The 14432-nt window shown below is 34.7% G+C and overlaps 1 protein-coding gene across 5 annotated transcripts in view; it reads left to right on the top strand.

The window, feature by feature from the left end:
* GALNT13 (polypeptide N-acetylgalactosaminyltransferase 13) overlaps positions 1 to 14432 on the top strand; it is an 812973-nt gene that overhangs the window by 761106 nt on the left and 37435 nt on the right. For all 5 annotated transcript variants that reach the window (XM_069080111.1, XM_069080110.1, XM_069080113.1 and 2 more), the window contains one exon: positions 12972 to 13106. In XM_069080111.1, coding sequence (XP_068936212.1) covers positions 12972 to 13106 — 135 coding nt within the window. The remainder of the gene's footprint in view (positions 1 to 12971; positions 13107 to 14432) is intronic.

The following is a 14432-nucleotide window of genomic DNA, read 5'->3' on the forward strand; positions in this document are numbered from 1 at the left end:
TATTGTTGTTGTTAACACCTGAGTTCAGTTACTGTCATTGGATGTTAACCACTGATTTCTATTGGGCTTAAGAGGTGAATGTGGATGGGAAAAACAGGGAGAAATGAAACTCTTAAGGAACTGCCAAGTATTACATTTTCAGAGGAAACATTTAATTTTTAATAGCCTTTTCCCATCATAGCAAAGTGCACATACTTCTGATATTTGCTTAACAGAGAGTCAAATGCAGCTGTGTGATATAGTGCATTAAATTCTGGGCCAATTCAGGAAGACATGAGTTAAATCTAGCCTCATACACCTAATATCTGTGTAACCCTGGGCAAGTAGCTTAACTGCTATTCTGCCTCAGTTTCCTCAACAGGAAAATGAGGATAATGATAGCACCTACCTCTTAGAGTGTTTGTGAGGATCAACTGAGATACTATTTGTAAAATCACCAGCACAATGCCTGACACATGGTAGGTGCTTCATAAATCATGCTTTCCCTACACCTTTAAAAAAAGGAATGAGAATATTTTGTAGTACTTTAAAATTTGCAAAGCAATAGGTACATATTTAGAAATGTCTGCATATGCATATATAAATGTGTGTGTGTGACTGTGTGTATGTGTTTGTATGTGAGTGCACAGTTTCACTTGAGCCTCACACTAATCCTGGGCAGTAGGTACTAGAGGTATGATAAGTCTACTTTTATAAATGAGGAAATTGAGGCCAAACGACTTTAAATTATTTACCTATTATTACCTAGCTAGTAGGTAGGATTTGAATCTAAGTGTTCTTAGCTCAAGATCCAGCATTCTGTTGTGCCAAGTATAATACAGTGATTTCAGGATCTTTCTCAGTCTGAGATCTTCCAGACAATCATGTTGGCTTAATCAGATTCTAACTCCAAACATTTAGCACAGCCTCAGGACTGCTTCCATTGACCAAGAGGAATAAACCAGTGAGCTGCATCATGATATGTCAAATAGAATGTAGTATAATATAAAAAAGTACAATACTTGGGGTCAGAATATATGGCTTTCTGGTTCACCTCTTAACTCTATCCCTGAGATAAATTACTTTAGGCAAGTCACTCTATCTATGATTTAGCTTCCTATATCATTAAAATTAGGGTAAGTTTACTTAACATACCTACATTGCATGGTTGTTGAAAGCATCAATTAAAGTAAGATATAAACCACTTAAAAGAATCCAATGGCTATATAAAATGGAACTTTAAAAAAAATCAACTTAGAAAGAGTTCTATCAGCAACCCAAACTGGAAAATGGCTTCTTTTGGCCAAAAAGCAGTGTTTATAAGTTTTCAAATAGAATCTTAGAAACACCAATAAAGTTTGGATTCAGTTCAGGCAGCCTCTGCCCCTCTATTTTTCTAGTCCCCTGAAGGAACTATAGTGAAAATTATTGGAGCAGAATGAATTGCATATCTTGCAATAGGAGAAATGATTCCTATTCTCATCATTTGGATCAACAATTTGCTAACATTGTATTAGTAACAGCAACAACTCCAGCAGGTTAAAGGAGTTTTACACTGAATAATGATGGCCCGGAGAAGCAAAAAGCATTGAGAGTGAATCTGGTGCTCTAGCTGTGGTGAAGCTGGGTTGTAAAGATGTTTTATCTACTGCCTAAGTACGATGGTATGGAAACTCCTCTTCATATTAGCACACAAGGAATCAGGACAGCTGAACCTCACCTCCATCTATTCTTCTGAATTGGTAGTTCCCCATTCTCGATTGTACCAAGGAAACTTTTTTTTACTTGAGAAGGAAAATATGGTGGCAATTATACGTTTCAAATCAAGCAGAACTTATTTCATTTTAGCTATATAAGAAAAAAGCAAAAATAAAAATGAAGAAAATGAGATTATATTTCAATTTGCATGCAGTTCATCAGTTCTCTCCCTGGAGGTGGATTGCATTTTTTCATTCTGAGCCCTTTGAAATTGCCTTGGGTCATTCTATTGACAAGAGTAGCTGAATCTTTCACAGGTGATCATCTTTACAATGGTACTGTCTCTCTGCACAATGATCTCCTATTCTCACTTCACTTTGCACCAGTCATGTAGGTCTTGCCATGATTTTTCTGAACCACCTCCCCCCATTATTTTTTATTGCACAATAATAATTCATCACAATCATGTACCACAACTCATTCCACTTTTCCTCCATTAATAAGTATCCCCTCAATTTATTTTATTTTTATTTTTTTTAATCTCTTTGGATTACAGAACTAGTGGTGCTGGTTTAAGGGATATGCACCATTTTATAGTCCTTTGGGCATAGTTCCAGATTGTTCTAAAAAATGCCTGGAGCAGCTTACTACTACACCAACAACTCATTAGTGTACTTATTTCTCCCCATCTCTTCCAGTACTTGTGTAATGGAAATGCAAATTTAAAGATTTTCTCTGCCCCTAGGCTAAAGTGCACCTGGAGCCTGGGGTGGGTGGCTTGTTTTTCAGTAGATACTTTTTGATTGGGCAGTGAGTCAATAAGGTTGTTACATTCTCTGAGCCAGGAGAAGGCTATATAAGCCCTGATGTGTAGCTTTGTTTGGAGGCTCACTTTGAGAAGTGTTCTGTGATTTGATCAGATGAGACTCTGGGAAGCTGTTGTTGAGAGTCCCCCGGCTTTGAAAAACTCAGATGTTGATTTGGTATGGATGTAATGGTTGGACAATTTGGAAATTTGTCTACTTGATCTGTTTCTGTCTTGATAATTCTGTCTGTATACTCTGAAGTTCAGGGTGCTAACCTTTTTCCCCTGAACTAGGTAAACGATACATATTTGACTGATTAAAGTAAGCTTGTTAACCCATTTTGAGTTGCTTTCCTTTATCAAAGCAGATCTAAGAACCTGTGTGAGCAGCCACCCTGGGGACGCTGGGGTGCTTGCTGCTACAACTTGTCATTTTTGATTGGTATTAAGTAGTACCTCAGAGTTGTTTTAATTTGCCCTTTTTAAATCGATAATGATTTACGGGTGTTTTTTTTTTTAATTTGATCATAGATACTTTTGATTTCTTCTTCTGAAAACTGCCTGTTGATATTTTTAACCACTTATTATTTGGGCAATGGTTCTTATTTTTAAAAATAAATTTGACTTACTTCCTTATATATTTTAAAAGTGGAGCCTTAGAGAAATTTGCTGTATTTTTTTAAATTTTACTTCATCATCTGTGGTAGCTTTCAGCAAAATGTAGTTTTATTAATTATCCCTTTCCATTAGGTATATTTTTGCTTTTGCTTCATCTGAGATCATGATTGCCACCTCTGCTCTTTTCCCTTCAACTGAAGCACTTTGTTCCAGTCCTTTGTTTTCATTCCATATGTATCTTTCCCAATGTGGTCTCTTTTACACAACATATTGTTGCATTCTAGTTTGTGATGCATTCTGCTATCTGCTTTTGTTCTATGGTTCTATGTTCTAGCATACCCCATTGACACTTATAAGCATAAACACTATATATTTCCCTCCATCACATTTTCCTTTATATCCTTTTCTCCAACTTTTTAGCCTGTCTTGCCTCAAAAGTCAGTCTTGCTTCTGACCACTGTCTACCCCAATCCATCCTCCTTCTTATCATCCCTTCTCATATGTCTTATCTACTTTTTTTCCTGTCTCCCTTTTGGGTAAAATAAGTCTCTCTCTCTCTCTATCATTTCTTTGAAACAATTCTGATAAGAGTGAAATTTAAACATTGCCCACCACATCCGCATTTTTCTCTCCACTATAAAAGCTCTTCCTTGTGAACCTCTTTTATGTGAGAAAATTTGCTCAGTTCTACATATCTCTTGTCCTTTCTTTCAGTGCATCCCTCTTTCTCACCCCTACACTTTTTGGGGGGAGGGGGTTATCTGAACTTAATCAATTCACACCCATTGTTCATGCACACTCCTAACTGCCATAATAATGATAACGTTATTAGAACTTCCATGTTTCAACCTCCCATATAGGGATGTAAACAGTTTAAAAGTTCCTTATGGTTACTCTTTAATGTTTACCTTTTTATGCTACTCTTGAGTCTTCTGTTTGGGTGTTGAATTTTTTAATCATCTCTGATCTTTTCATTAGGAATTCTTGAAAATCCTCTATTTCATTAAATATCCACTTTCCCCCCAAAGGGTTATGCATACTTTTGCTGCGTAGGTGATTCCTGGTTGATATCATAGCTCCTTTGCCATATAGACTATTATATCCCAAGACCTCTGCTCCTTTAATGGGAAAGTTGTAAAAATCTTGTGTGATCCTGAATGCCACTCCCTGATACTTGATTTCTTTCTGGATTCTTGCAAAATTTCCTTCTTGACCTGGGAGCTGTGTAGTGTGGTTACAATTTTCCTGGGTATCTCTTTCAGAAAGTGATCAGTGGTTTTTTTTTTTTCAATTTCTGTTGTATCCTATGGATTTAAAATATCAGGGCACTTTAATTTATATGTTACTGAAATACAATATCTAGGCTTTTTTAATCATAGCTTTCTGATGGTGCAATAATTCTTAAATTATCCCTCCTCAATGTATTTTCCTGGTCAGTTATATTTCCAATGATATATTTTGAGCTATTTTCTCTCTTTTTTTCATTCTCTTGACTTTTTTCATTGTTTCTTAAATTCACATGGAGTCATTTACTTCCACTTGCCCAATTTTAATTTTTAAGGAATTATTTTCTTCAGTGAGCTTTTGTACTTTTTTCCTATTTGGACAATTGTGCTTTTTAAAGAGTTCTTTTCTTTAGTGAATTTTTGTGCCACTTTAACCATTATACTATTTCTGATTTTTAAGGTGACATTTTCTTCAGCATGTTTTTGTTTATTTTACCAAACTATTAATTCTTTATTTTTGTAATGTTCTTGCATCACTCTCATTTCTTTTCCTGATTATTTTCTACCACTTATATTGCTTTCTTTAACTATTCCAGGAATTCTTACTTGTCATGTGTCCAAATAGCATTTTTCTTTGGAACTCTTTGCTTTTAGCTAATTTCACATTGTTGTCTTCTTCTAAGTTTCTGTCTTGATCTTCCCTGCCTCCATAGTAGAATTTTTTTTAACATATTTTTTTTGTTTGCTCATTTTCCCAGTCTATTTCTTAACATTGTTAAAGTTGGGATCTGATCAACTGGGCATGATGAAGTACTATGACAAGGTTCAGACTCTTTTGTATTACTGTTTTCAGAGTTAGTTCTGGGGGTTAGCAATTTTTCTGTGCTTCCAAGGTGGTGTGATCTGTGGAGAGATCTGTGGTCACTGTTCTCTTGATCTGTGCTCTTATCTTTATACTCTAAAGGCACATTCTCCCTTGCAGTTGCAAGTATTAGTGCTCCCCTTGGCCCTGAAACTGTAACCAGGTCCTCTGCTTTCCTGAAGCCACAAGTGTTAACTTTCCTCTTGGCCCTGGAACTGTGAACAGGGTCTCTACTGCCTTGTGACAGATTACCAGGGATCTTCTCCATCCTAGAATTCTGACCCAGAGCTGCTTATGAGTGATAAAGTCACCAATCAGCACCAGGTTCACTCAGTGCCAGCAAAGGGTCCCCTGAAATTTCTTTCTGATCAGTTGTTCAACCCCTTTATTGTCACTGAGTTGATAGCTCTTGAATTAGTTTGTTGTTAAAATCACCTTCAAAACTTGCCACTGGTACTCCTGTTATGCTGCAGGTTTATACTAACTCTGGTGTTGCAGACCTCTCCTGCAGATCTACTAAGTTGTCTTAGATGGGAAAATATGACCCTTTTGTTGACTGTACTGCTTAAAAATTTGTTCAGGGGGACTGTTTGAAAGTTGTTTAGGAGAGAATGTTGGAAGAATTCCCCTGGGCCTTCTTATATACTCTGCCATCCTGGCTTTACAATAGGAAAATGGTTTTTAAAACAAAATGTCCAATTTTAACATATAATAGCACCCTCCCCCCCAAGGTAAATTGTATTGGCCAATAAACTTTTTGAACTGGAGCTATGGAATATTCATATATTTTGTAATTCTTAAGGTTTCCTCACTTAGGATGAAAGTAGGGAAAGGGCATTTTATTTGGAATAAAAAAAGTGTGCCAAATATATTAATAGAAGCTCTTTTTTGTGGTAGCAAAGAATTGGAAACTCTGAAGATGTCTTGTCAATTGGAGAATGGCTAGATAAATTGTAGTATATAAATGTGATTGAATTATCTTATTCTGTAATAAATGATGAAGGGGAGTTTTAGAAAAACCTGTAAGACTCATATGAACTAATGCAAAGTGCAGTGAGAAGAACCAGGAGTATAACACACAGCAATATTGCAAAGACAATCAATTGTGAAAGACTTAGAATTGTTGATCAATATAACAATACAAGACATCCCCAAAGTTCTCATGTTCAAAAATGTTATCCAAGTCCAGATAGAGAACTGATGGTCTCAGATTGCAGATTAGAGCACAGTTTTCTCCTTTTTTTGCCCAGAACATGACTAATGTGGAAATAGGGTTTTAATCACTTCAGATGTATAATGGATATTGTAATTCTTGCCTACTCAATAGGTAAAAGGGTCTGAGTGGAGAGAGGAAGACAATTTGAAAATGAAAATAAATATAAAATTGAATTTCAAAAAGAGAGAGAAGGTAGTGTGAGGGCCATGAAGGTGATAGTTCTACTGACATTAAAATCCCATATTCCCAGAGCTGCAAAAGACCTCAGAAGCCACATAATTCAACCAGTATATGATGAGCCCTCTCTACAATACAAAATTAAGATTTTGCTTGGTGAATTCCAGTGAGAAAGAACCTATTACCTCACAAAGAAATACGTTGTACTTTTTAAAATCACTGGACATGTTGGGAAGTGTTGAACCCCTACATCAACCACAAATCTTCCTCTTTTCAGCTTTCATTCACTGCTCCAGGTTTTGCCATCTAGAGCCATTCAAAATGAATCTGATATTTCTTCCACATAACAGGTCCTCCAATGATTGACAGTAGCTGTTATATATCCCCAAAATATTTTCTTCTCCATAGTTAACATCCCTAATTCCTTCTGGCAGTGATCTACCATGACCTTAAGGCCTTTCACTATACTAACCATTAGCCTGTAGATATGCTCCAAATTAGCAATTGAATCAAATATTGATTATGTACTTAATATGTTCAAAGCACTGTGCTAGGCACCAGTGACAGAAAGATAAAGATAAAACAATTTATATCCTTTTCTAATTTGTATTCAACTTTCTTCCTAAAATGTGTTATCCACAAGTAAAACCAGCACTCCAGATATTGTCTGATCATAGCCCCCAGGATTAGCCTTGTCATATGCTCAATCCTAGACTTTGTGCATGCAGCCTAAAATCATACTGCACCCATTTTCATTAGTGGAAATATATATATATATATATATATATATATATATATATATATATATATAAAATCCCCTGGAATGGTCACATGTATTTGAATTCACACTATTCCAATCTATAATTATACAAAACATGGTCATTGGCTCCTGCCCAGGGAAATATGCATACAATGTCAAATAATGTGATTGCTTTAAAGGATTTATTATGCAGACTAATCATTGGGACCCAGTCTTACCTTTTCTGGATATTTTATGGCACTGCTGTCTGATTGAACTCGCTCTGAAATCCCCATATTATTTTCAGATAAAGTGCTCTCACCCTGTATTCCTAAGTCTATAGATTTGCTGAATTGTCTTCTTAAACAAGAAGAAAATAGGGAAGTAATTAAGGGCAAAAATCATAAGCACTTCCACACCCTTATCAGGTAGTTCTAGAATATTGTGTTCAGCATGGGGTACCACATATTTGGAAGATCTTAGACATGATGAGAAGACCGGAGATCTTATGAGATTCAAGTGAAGTAGTTGAAGCCAGTTAACACAGAGAAGAAAAGGCTTATGAAAGATATAATTTTCTCCAGGTATTTGGAAGGCTTCCCAGTGATAAAACATTTAGATTTTTTCTGCTTGTCCCCAAAGGGCAGGATGAGAAGGAATGGGTGTTCCAAAGAGACAAATTTAGGCTTAATGTAAGGGGACAATGGAGGGGTGGGAGAATTCTTAATACATCTTTGCAAACTCAAATTTGTAAATCTGCACTCATTGCAGATCTATAAGGCTGGATGACTACCAATCATCTGTGTTATAACTGGGATTCTCATTTAGGTGCAATATGGACTTTACAATTTCTAAAATCCTTTTCAACAGCTCTGAAATTCTGTGATGCTGTAATTCTGAACTCAATCACCAGCAGAGGGAGCCTGCATTTTCTGACAATGAAAATGCAAGGCCCAACAGCATTATCAATCACAAAATTCAGTTAATTTTTCCTATCCTGGTAGAATAAAGAAGTCTGATAGTGGGATGAAAATAAATGCAAAAGCCTGGAAATGATTACAGAGAAAATAATGATTTTCTCTCTTCAAGGTTTGGATGAAATAGAAATAATTGCATTGCTTTACAAGAATGTTCACGTAAAAATATTTCCTGGTGGAATATAAGGTCATTATTTGGTCATTAAACAGAAAAAGGCATTACTTAGACTGCTGATCCATGACCATTAGGTTGTAATTACAATCTAGGCATTTTTTTATATATTGAATTATTCAAATTTAAAATATATTCATCTTATTTTGAAGAATTGATAGCAGCTCCAGGTTTTATTTCTCAGGCAAATAGATATAACAATATAATTTGGGTACGCTTTGTTTAGAGATTTAACTGCAATACTTTACTGTTACATTCAACTTCTCAGAATTTATTTTTTTAAAGCAATTGGGATTAAGTAACTTGCTCAAGGTTACACAGCCAGGTGCTTCTGGATGGGTGCTAAGTGTCTGAGCCCAGATTCAATCCCAGGTCATCCCGACTCTTATTCGCTATGCTACCTGGCCTCCCCGATTCTCAGAATTTATGCAGAGGTTCAACAACAGGATAGTTTCTTCCCACAAATTTCAAACTTCCTGGTATAGGAGCTTTCATCACTTAATTCCTAGTGATGGTTCATGATGCCAAATCCTATACATAAGCATCCCCCCTCCCTCCATTTATATCAAAACTTCCAATTGGCCACAGAATCTATGGATGTAATATAATGGGTTCTTCCATCATCAGTCAAATGAAGGGATTGTGGTAGGAAGTTCTCATTGGTTTCTCATTGATTTCTACAATAATTTGGAAAATAAAGTATGAGTATTATGAAACAAAATTGATTCCTGGTCCATATTTGCAGTAAACTTGCTAAAGATTTGGCTACAAAGAGGGCTATTTCTTGTACTGTTAACATTTTATATGTTTATTGGGTATAAATAACAATAGACCTAGATTACACCTAAAGAAAGGTCTCAAAGGAGGTACATGAGGCAGTATGACTAAATTTGAGAAATAAGTTGTGTTTCTCAGGGACCCTGTTAGTGTTTCCTCAAAAGACACATTGCACCACAAAAAAATCCATGGACCATGCACCTATCTGAAAGAATTATGAAACAATGGGAGTTTGATAAACTCATTCCTTCAACCTGTACTCTTTGTATTTCAATGTAAAATTTGTTGACAGCAACTAAAACAAGGAGGGAAGAACTGTTTAATATGAAAGGAGAATCAATCAAGCTTGATATATTTGACCTTGAACCAGAAAAATTTATAGGGGAATTGTTATCACACCCATACTTTTACTATCCCCTTTGTACATTATTACCACTATACTTGACTTTTGATGTGAGGATGAGAGGCATAAAACTGAGGAAGGGTATAAATGATCTCCTTCTCTTCTTGGAGCTGCCTGGAACTTCATCTGATATTACCTATACACAATAACTATTCAGTATTCTTCTCTAAGGATGGGATATTGGGAATAATCTGAACTAGAACAATTCTTATTTGCAACACATGGCTGTATTTTTAACATAACTGTCTTACCAGTGTCACTAAAAATACTGTTAAAATGTATAAACAGTTGTCTGGGGAGGGGGGTTAAGTTCTTTCAATAATTTTAAGACAACTTATCTTGTTGCTCTAGTCATTTAGTCATAAATATGTGATTAAGTTGGACAAAAATATAACTTATTTTAGTGGTTATATTTAGACATCCTGAATCTTGTACAACTGGTCCTTGTACAAACTTCATCCAGTGACAAAGATAGTGTTAACAAATAAGAGATGAGAAGCAAATGTGGTAGAATAGACCACTGTGTCTGGAATCAAAGTAGCATGGACTGAATTTGCTTCTGCTGCTTGTATGATCTTGTGCAAATTTGAGGCTCTTTGGATCTCAGTATTAGCATATTTAAAATGAGTGGATATACTATATGATCTCAAAATTCTCTTCCAACTTTAATTCTCACAATTCTAAACTTGTAATAAGAAGGCACATCATTATTAATGTGGCTGATTATTTGCTAGCTAATAGAATGAATTTCTCAGAGCCACAATTCTACATGCATGCTACTCAAAAAATTACAAATTCTGTAATGCTTTTAAAATATTCAGGCACAAAAAATAGTCCGAACATTGGGTAATCTGGGTAACACATGAGTGGTGTTCAGGCCCAGTTTTTACTTGGCACCACTATAGTACACTAGGGTAAGATCTGAGTCGATTACCCCTAATAGGTTTATATACTTAGTTAAGTCCTGTGTATATAAGAGAGTTCTCTTATGTGGATTCAGGGAGGGTAGCTCTTCATCAATAGCCTTCTTAAAATATTGGCTGGAGAGTCAATTTGCTTGTGTAGCACCATCACTGGATTGTAGCTTTTTGGTCTTTGTAAATATGTTTCTCATTTTATTTTCCTAATGTGAAAATCACACAATAGCTTCCCATCGTTTTTTTTAAACAATCAGGGTTAAGTAACTTGCTCAAGGTTACACAGCCAGTTATTTCTGAGTGTGGTGCTAAGTATCTGAGCCCAGATTTGATCCCCAGGTCATCCCGACACTGGAGCCAGTGCTCTTACTCGCTGAGCCACCTGGCCGCCCCAGCTTCCCATCATTTTTATATTTATAATCAATTCTGTTTTAATATTGTGAGACACTTTGTTTTAATTAAAAGATATCCATTGTCCTATGGGGCCAAATTGCTTTACATACCTCTATGCTGAATTTCTAAGACTGCTAATATTCACATAAATTAATATTTCTCTATTTTGGAGAAATTAATATTAATGTGGGATGCTATTTTTAGCGTTTACTTCATATTTTTAAATATATGATAATTATAATATTTGCCTTTGACTTTTACAAAACTATTTTATTATAACTTTTACATTTTTAGACCAGAAACTTCATTTGGTGGTGCTGCAAATGAGAGATATTATTAGCAACCTATAAATGAGGAAACTAAGTTTCAGAAAAACTAAAATCACTGAAGAAAACTATTTTAGCTAATTATAACACCTAGACTAAAAAGTAAAAAATTAAATTAAAGAAATAAAGGAAATAAACATATTTATAAATTCTAGGCCTGCATTCTGTATATATTTAGAATATAAGCTTCTTGAAGATAAAGACTCTACTTTTTTCTCTTACCTATTTCTAACATAAATTAGTCTTGTATATCGGAAATGTTGGTTGAATTGTTGAATGAATTACTTAAATAAGTTATAGGTAAAATTACACTTATCTCTTTAATTTAAGCACAAACAAATAGGATTCTTAATCTCATCAGAGAAATTAAATGTACAATATTAGTTTGACTGACATTTATTTTCAATCACTGACTTAGTGGTTGGCCTGTATTACCCCTTTGCTGTTATGCACTTTCATGCAGAAAGTCTCAGTGACTGTCCCCAATGTTATTTAGATAGATGATAGATAGATAGATAGATAGATAGATAGATAGATAGATAGATAGATAGATAGATAGATAGATAGACAGATAGTAGAAAGGCAAATTATTATAGAATTCTATAAATGAAAGAAACTGGAAAGGTCAGATAGCTCAGTGATCCTCAAGCTTTGGAGAAAACCAGCTGCCAGTGAAAAACAGGAAAACATTAAAATTAATGAGAATGACACAATTTTAATGATAGTTTTCATATTCTTTATGAGACACTAATGAGGGATGTCATAAGTAAATTGTTGTTTCAATCCATAAGAAAAAAGAATAGACAATGTCATATTAAAAATGTAAATCCTTTTCTAAGGGATCTTCCCATAAAGCAGGAGTAGGCTATTTCTTTGACAGTTTATGGACCACTGAGACAATTCTCTCTCAAGTCATGTGAAATTGACAAGTGCTTACTTATCATTTAAAACAAACTCTTCATTTAAAAAAAATGCTTGTTGAACAGATTTCTTCAGTAATTCAAGATAATTAATAGTTTTTTTATAGGACATTGAATCTGTATACTATCATTGTAATAATATTACACAACAGAATTTAAGCTCTTCTCCAGTAGCAACTTATTCCACAACAGAGTTTAAGCTTTTCACTAGTAGCAACTGTTTCATTGAATTTGTATCCCCTGTGCCTCTCACAGTGCTTTGTATGTAATAGGCTCTAATAATAATTACTTGCTGATTAATGGTTTGGCATTTTGTCAAGTAATGTAGTACATTTATATAGAAAAATACTATAGTCTCTACATTTTTTCAAATCATTTAAATGCATTACCCCTGTGAGAAAAAAAAGCATAACTTTGTATTCATAGTACATAGATCAATTGAACTTATTACTATGATGTATCCAAAATCATTGTCAATATTGATCTGTTTGTTGACTTGGCTATGGAAAATCAAGATACTGAAATGGCTATGGAAAACTGTGTTGATCACTTGTGCTAGCCACAATCCATTTTTTCAGATGCATGGACATAGAATTAATTTTTTGTGTTACAACATAGCAAAAAATCTATCTTCAAAACGTAGAAACCCATTAAAATTATTCTCTTTAGGATTAGAAACAATGTAGATTATTAACTAACCTGAAGTTTTGAGTTTGACCTGTTTCACAGATCTGAATTCCGTTTTAATTGTATTTCACTTCTACAGGTATTTTCATATACTGCTGAAAAGGAAATTCGTACTGATGATTTCTGCTTAGATGTTTCTAGACTCAGTGGACCTGTTATTATGTTAAAATGTCACCATATGAGAGGAAATCAGCTCTGGGAATATGATGCTGAGGTATGTCATGCCTTTAATTCTAATTATTTTAAATATATTTGGTAATCAATATATTACTTTATTTGCTTTAAGCTATAATTTCTGCATGGATGGAATACACACACATGAACACATATGTATATGTACACACATGCATATATGCACAAAACATGGATATATAAACATAAACATGGATACATATATGTATATGAACATATATTTGTGTGTGTGACCTATTATGCATGTATGTATTGATATACACCTCTGAACATGGACACTCATAAACAATATAGGATTGTAGGTGAATTTTCCCTTGTTGATGGATTTAATGTTCTATTATTCTTTGTGTTATATTTAAGTTATATTTTCTTTCCATCAACTAAAACTAACCTAGGAAGAGTGCCATATGTCTGACATAACCTGAATATAAGGAGATAAGTAGAAAAATTATCAAAGCCAAGGAACTCTGTCAATTATTCACTGAATTCAAAGTATGTCTAATATTTCCAAGACATCTCTACTGCACTTAGAGGCTTGGAAAGAAAAGGGAAAGTCAGTTTGGTAGGACTTCTCTTGAAAGTAGCATCAGAAGCTGAGGCTTTGAAAAAAGGATCTTAGTAGTTTGTCCTAATGATCTTGGTTCTTTAGACCTCCACAGGGAAGGTGACTAAGATACTAATCTAGGATGGTAAATGAGGAAGCTAAATATTCCTCTAATCAGTAGATATAGGCATTACATCAAGGTAATGGTTTTGGAAAATGCTAAAGAGAGATTTGGGGGCAGGGAGTCAATATCAAGAATGAACTCTAGGGACCAGAGCCACTGAGCACTCTGTGAGGATATAAAAGACAATGGTCTGAAATCTCTATGGGAAAGCCCAAATTCTATAAAAGGAATCTTTGGAGGCCAGAAATGGTCAGTTCTTTTTCATTTAGCAACTCAGAAAGTAAACAAAGTTTTCCATAAGTTAAGATGCTTTCATGACCATGGGTAAGCTCTCCTCATTATAAAGCCCAGAAGAGGACTTAGGGGCTCAAATATCTTGCAATGTTTTCTGACTAAATCTACTTTACCCAGAAACCTAAAGTTGATCCACTAACTATCCCTCACAAATTAGCCAAGTTAATGTCAAAGGCACAGCCTGAAAGAACAGTTTCCAACAGGCATGAGAGGGATCCAGTAAGAATCAGATCAAGATCACTAGGCACAGTTTTCCAGAGACTAATTTCAGTTTTAAGATTTAATAGAAATCTTACTAAACATTTTGACATTTTAATTATTTATTTTAAACAATATTATCTTTATTAGAATCCAAAATAGTCATTAACTTGAGCTATACGTAACTC

The sequence above is a fragment of the Petaurus breviceps genome, unplaced genomic scaffold (genome assembly GCF_028583685.1).
Source record: "Petaurus breviceps papuanus isolate PSGF00001 unplaced genomic scaffold, PetGlider_PUasm1.0 91133, whole genome shotgun sequence".
NCBI classification, from domain to species: Eukaryota; Metazoa; Chordata; class Mammalia; order Diprotodontia; family Petauridae; genus Petaurus; species Petaurus breviceps.